At 40.0% G+C, this 6,717-nt stretch overlaps 1 protein-coding gene across 1 annotated transcript; it reads left to right on the top strand.

Moving 5' to 3' along the window:
- LOC109844528 (transcriptional repressor ILP1-like) lies at window positions 10-6,123 on the top strand. The gene is given in 4 exon segments (XM_020413599.1): window positions 10-2,592; window positions 3,826-3,864; window positions 3,946-4,102; window positions 6,025-6,123. A coding segment is annotated over 1 exon segment (2,040 nt). The 5' UTR covers window positions 10-510; the 3' UTR covers window positions 2,551-2,592; window positions 3,826-3,864; window positions 3,946-4,102; window positions 6,025-6,123.

Below are 6,717 nucleotides of genomic sequence, written 5' to 3'. Positions count from 1 at the left end.
GCCGGCGGCGGTCCAACCTCAGCCCCTCTCCGCCGCCGCCCCGCCGCCGTGGGCACTCGTCCCCATAAGCCCAGCTTCTCGAAGAATCGAGCTCCTTCATCGGGCCCCACGCCTCCGATCCCTTTTAATGTCCAGCCGCAGGCCGGAGAGTATACAAAGGAGAGGTTGTTGGAGCTCCAGAAGAACGCTCGGCCTCTCGGCAGCCTGCCGAGGCCTCAGAAACCCGATAGCCCGTCGAAATCCGAACCCGTTATCGTCCTTAAAGGCCTCGTGAAGCCCACATCGTCTCCTATTGATCCGGCCCCTAAGCCGAGAAAGGAAGAGGTGGAGGAGGAATCAGATGGGACAGAGGAAGATAAGTTTGCGAAATTGGGTATTGATGGTAGAGGAAAAGGTTTGTCTTCGATACCGAGCCAGGCTCATATAGCTGCCATTAAAGCCCGGAGGGAGAGGCTCCGGCAGAGTCGTGGGCCGGCAGCGGATTTTATATCACTTGACAGCGGAGGAGTGATGGCTACTCGGGCATCGGATGGTGGGTCTAGTGATGAGGAGGATCATGAATTTAGAGGTAGGATTGCTTTGTTTGGTGATGAAGGGGATGAGCAATCGAAAAAGGGTGTTTTCGAGGAGTTTGAGGAGAGGGCTCCAATTGTTGATACTAGGGTTGCTGGAGAGATTGAAGCAGAGGATGATGAGGATGAAGAGGAGCGGAAATGGGAAGAGGAGCAATTTCGAAAGGGGCTTGGGAAAAGGATTGAAATCATTGAGGAAGTATCTGTCCATAGAGGGGTTAGCGGTGTTCAGCCTCAGATGCCACCGCCACAGAATTTATATCATGCTGTTGGTCCTCGGCCGTTGGTGCCTGGAAGTATGCCTTTCTTTCAGACAATGTCGATATCTCAACAGGCGGAGATTGCTACACGGGCTCTCAAGGAGAACATCATAAGGCTGAAGGACTCTCACAAGCGAACAATGGATTCCGTGGCGAAGACAGATGAAAACTTAGCAGATGCTCTTTCTGATATCACCACGTTGGAGAAGTGCCTTCAAGAAGCCGGGGACAGGTATATTTTCATGCAACAGCTCCGAGACTTCATTTCTGTGACATGTGATTTCTTGAAGGACAAGGCTTTGTTGATAGAGGAGCTGGAGGAGGAGATGCAGGAGCTCCATGAGAAGAGGGCAGCAGCTGTGGAAAAGAGAAGAGCTGCTGATATCGTGGATGAAACCGGGGAAGTTGAGTCTGGGGTTAGTGCAGCCATGTCGGTTCTCAGCAAAGGCTCTGGGCCTGCTTATGTATCTGCTGCCACAAATGCAGCACAGGTTGCTTTAGCTGCAGTGAGAGAGAGCTCGAATTTGCCGGTTCAATTGGATGAGTTTGGAAGGGATGTTAATCTACAGAAGCGTATGGATTTCTCACGGCGAGCTGAGGCAAGGAAGCGAATAAGAGCGCGGGCTGATTCTAGAAGAATGACTTCTATTGGCAAGCAGTTAGAAGGAGAGGTTACCACCGATGAGAGTGACCGTGAGAGCACTGCTTACACTTCTACAAGGGATGAATTGCTTCAAACAGCTGAGCAAATCTTTAGCGACGCAGCCGATGAGTACTCAAACCTTTCTGTTGTTAAAGAAAGGTTTGAGAGATGGAAGAAGCATCACTTCTCAAGCTACCGAGATGCCTACATGTCTTTGAGTGCACCTGATGTCTTCTCTCCATATGTGAGATTGGAGCTTCTGAAATGAGACCCTCTTTATAATATGACCGATTTCGAAGAAATGAAATGGTACAAGCTTCTTTTTGATTATGGGTTACCAGGAAGAGATGAAGATTTTGATCCTGAAGATGCCGATGCGAATCTTATCCCAGAGCTAGTAGAAAAGGTAGCTCTCCCCATCTTGCACCATGAAATCTTACACTGTTGGGATATGTTCAGCACAAAAAGAACGGAGAATGCTGTATTTGCCACTAATTTAGTCGTCACATATGTTCCAGTCTCGAGTAAGGCCCTCCAAGAGCTACTATCAGTTGTTTGCTCTCGGCTCACGCAGGCCATTACCGACCTCAGTGTTCCGGTGTGGAGCTCCGTCGTGACGAGAATTGTGCCTGGTGCTGCTCAATTAGCTGCTTATCGATTTGGGACATCAGTTCGGCTCCTGAGGAATATTTGTCTGTGGAAAGATGTACTGTCACTGCCAGTTCTAGAGAAGCTTGCTCTTGAAGAGCTCTTAAAAGGGAAGTTACTCCCTCATATGGAAAGCATAATGTCGAATGTCCATGATGCTATAACTAGAATGGAGAGGATTGTTGCATCAATGTCAGGGGTTTGGTATGGGCCTGAGGTCACAGTAAATCACAGCAAGAAGTTGCAGCCTTTGGTTGATTGCGTGGATAAACTAGGTCGGAAGTTGGAGAAGAGGCAGGCGTCAGGGGTGAGCGAGGAGGAGACCGTTGGGCTTGTTCGGAGATTGAAGACGATGTTGGTTGAGTTGAATGCGCATGATAGAGCTAAATCTTTGCTGAGGACCTTTCATCTGAAAGAAGCAATTTGAACAAGCATTGTAGGACCAATTTTTGTGCACCTTGTATCAAAGGTCTGGTTTATTCGAATCTCGGTTCTGTCCAATTTTGAGGTGGATATGTTTGGCATATTATTTTTCGGATATTTACCTCAACGTATGGTGCATGTGTGTTGCACGTGAGGCCATTTCAGGCTAAATTTTTCAAAAGTTGTTTTTCATGTGCATTGCACGTGCGGCCATTTTTAGTATAAATTTCTCAATAATTGTTTTTCGTAAACTCCAGTTTTCAAACTTCAATGTAAATTTTGTGAGATAAGAAATGAGTGCATTGATAAAAAGTTAAGAGATTGCTTGAATTGAGGGTAAGACACGAGTAAATCAACTGAGATGGTTTGACCTTGTGCAATGGAAACCTTTAAATGCACTAATAAGAAAAATTGGCACTGCTATAATTAATGGAGAAAGGACAAGAGGTATTCTACTTTTGCATTATATACACATCTTCTGATTTCTGAGCTATGAAACCTAGTGGTTTCCATGTAGACGTCCTCAACGGAAACACCATTAAGGAAGGTATTTTTGGTATCAAACTGGTATAATGACCAAAGGTAACTGGCTGCAGGAGAAATTGGGAGTTATGCACATGTCATGTTTGCCACAGGGTGATGGGGGGTAATTTACCTTGGTAGTCATCTCTATATGTCTGTGCGTACTCTTTGGCCATCAACGTTTTAGATGATACCTAAATCTGAACTGATATCCAATCTCTATAACGTCACGATCTCTTCTTTTGCACATCTTTGTGCTAATCTGGATTGTACATAGCTTCTGAAACAAACCTAAGATCTGTGTAAGATTTAATTGGGAAAAAAGCACTAGAAGGCAAGTAATAAAAATAAGCCAAAAAATTAGGTATGCAACTTGTTTTACCCTTACAAATAACATACAATTGGACTGAAAATCAAGATCAATGCTGGGAGTAATATTTCCAAAAGTGTTGTTCTTGCTAGATTTTGAATTATGAATTAGAGCAGAAGAAGAGATTGACACAATTATTCATGCATCGTATGAAATGGAATGATTTGCTGTTGAATCTGCACGCTACATTCATATTTCATGCATCAGGTGTTTTGAAAAGGTTTTGACAGCGAATATATTGTGGGAGAGTGCTGTCTTAGTCATATTCTTCTTTTTCCGCTCTGATGCATCTCAATACTTTATTTGTGCATTCTTCTAGACCAAGCTTTGTCATGTACAGCAGAGATTGATTTCTTTATGCTTCTGCCCTTCAATGTTCTTTTACAGAGGCAGCCAGGATTCTGAATAAAAAATATTTCAGTGGAGGTTAGTTGTTGGTTATTTATGTTTTTCTCCAAATATTGACTCTGGTTAATGAATTTGTTACAAAAATCTTGAATCTTTCAGGTACTGTTTCTGCTTAAATAGCTGATGTTGACCTTGTAAATAGAAGGGAAAGCATCGAGCAATTGCTTGAAGATGGCACACTTCCATTCTTGAGCATAGCTTCCATTCGTCACGGGTTCAAAATAATTGATTCTTTGACTATATCTTCTATTGCCCGGTATATATTTTGACATATATTATATTGACTTGTGTCTTGACAAAAAACCATGTTTCTGGTAATCTAGTGAATGGACAAGGAAAATGCTTAATATCAGTAGCTGACTATGATTAGTGCATGCTGTTGTAGTAGTTTACTTTTCTATATTATTTTTTATTCTCCAATAAGCCAATCTTATTCGTATTAGACCTGCCTGAGATTTATAAATCTACTCTTCGAATGACTAACTTCCATGATAGTCACTTCCCAACCCCCACCCCACCAAAAAAAACACAGAATTTACAATTAATCTTCTGTTACGTTACATGTTGGTTATGGTGCAATATACAGCTACTATTTATTGTAGATTTTCATATTTCTATTTGAATTGTTTTTGAGCAATGAAATGAAAGCAACCTGGTAGCAAGTCGGGCATAATTTGTCTTCATTTACTGTATGACATACAATGAAGTGAATACCATCACTTGTTATGAATTTTTGTACATGATCAGGTTAATCCAATGTTTTCTAATCTACCTTTCTTTGTTTGTAAATCTACCTTTTTTTGTGCATCCTCATTTACTAAACTAGTTTCAAGCCGTATTCCATTTGAAATGATTCATCCACAATCCAATATCATTTTGGAGTATGGTTTATACATGTTAGAATATAAAAATATAATCCTCAATCCTCACCATAATTTTGGAGTTTTGGTGTAATGGTTAGAGGGACCTTAAGATGGTACTAGAGCAACCCAAGTTCATATCCCACCGGCCGTAAATTTAAAGCGGATTTTTCTAAAAATTAACACCACTGCATGAGTCCAGAATTCGGCCCATAAAAAAGGGTGCTTAACCTGTGAGGGCATATTAGAATATAATAATATAATCCTAAACCCTCATCATAACTTCGGAGTTTTGATGTAGTGGTTAAAGGGACCTTAAGAATACAATAGAAAATCATTTCTCGTTCTAAAGATGTATTGTTTTCAGTACTCACTTTATCTTTCCACCAATCCACCCATGCTATACAACACATTAAATAATTGATCAGACTTACTGCTTTCCTTTTTTTTGCCCTTTTATATTTGGCGCAAATCTTATTCTAAAATTCTTAGAGAGAATTCATATCCTAACCAGGAGAGCAAGAAAAATTCTATAGGACAATTAAAAGACCAACACCATTTTATGGATCACAATGTTGGGCAATTAAGAAATGACATGCGCAGAGACATGATTATAGCAGAAATGAAAATGGTAGAATGCATGTGTGGATATACAGTAAGAGATGAGATAAGAAATGAGTGCATTGATAAAAAGTTAAGAGATTGCTTGAATTGAGGATAAGACATGAGTAAATCAACTGAGATGGTTTGACCTTGTGCAATGGAATCCATTAAATGCACTAGTAAGAAAAATTGGTACTGCTATAATTAATTGAGAAAGGACAAGCGGTAGGCCTAAGAGAACTTGATTTTAACCAATTAAGAAAGACACAATAATGGTTAACTTAGCGGAGGAGATAACCTTAACAAAACTGAATAAAAGAATGATTCTTGTAAATAGTAGGTTCAAAATTTTGTTATTCTCCTTGTTTTTCACTTGTTCTCCTTGTTATTCTAATCACTTACGTATTAGATCATCTGCAATTTCCTTGTGGTGTCTTTTAATTTACGCATTATCTTGGTTGTGATGCATTATATAGTAACCTTATCAGATGTATAATAAGCTGTAACTGTAGAGCAACGTGAGCATATGATCCTCGAGTAAAGGTGTTGATGCTGCTTACTGTTGTATTTAGCTTTTGAATTATTAAAATTCTTTTTGAATAGAAATTTGTATTAACTCTTCCTTTATTATTCATCATTATGTCACTTGAGCAATCTTTCTTCGCAAGATGTTGTATTCTGCGTGCAAGTATTTAACATATTCCCCCCTTTTTAGGCATACAGCATCTCTTGCCACCTATGTGAGGAATGCTATAGTGAGCTTGAAGCATGAGAATGGATCAGATCTCTGCACACTTTATGGAAGCAACATGACCAAGGTTTAGATATGTATATGTAGTTAATAGACAATTGATTCCTTAGTGTCTCTTTATTCGTGTTATTACTTTGCGAAGTTGCTGTTGGTTACCGAATATGTGAAGTATGTATGCGGTTAGTTTAGCATTTTGATTTCCGTTTTGTGAGATAGAAATGGATAGCTTTTGGGGATTCTGCTTTGAAACGTTAATGTTATATTTCCTATATCAAATTGGTCTTTGGGATTCAATTTAATGCATCTTGACAAGAGTGAATGTGAGATAATGCATTTGATATTCTAGTCTTGCTGTTACTTTTGCAGAATTTACATGTTTATAGTGACTAATTTTGCATTGTAGACACCGCACTTGTAACATAATGCATACATATGCAATTTTACAGTGTGTAAAATATATCTGCATCAGGCTTCTCTATTTTATTCATTATACTCATTGTTTCTACATAATTTTTCTTTTTTGTTTCTTTCCAAGGTGTTACCTCCTGATCTGGGTCCTACAATTGCATTCAATTTGAAAAGGGATGATGGGTCATGGTTTGGATATCGTGAAGTGGAAAAATTAGCTTCTTTATCTGGATTCTGGGATCCAGTTGC

Source organism: Asparagus officinalis, chromosome 6 (genome assembly GCF_001876935.1).
Source record: "Asparagus officinalis chromosome 6, Aspof.V1, whole genome shotgun sequence".
In the NCBI taxonomy this organism is placed as follows: domain Eukaryota; kingdom Viridiplantae; phylum Streptophyta; class Magnoliopsida; order Asparagales; family Asparagaceae; genus Asparagus; species Asparagus officinalis.
This window is presented reverse-complemented; position numbering and strand designations above follow the sequence as displayed.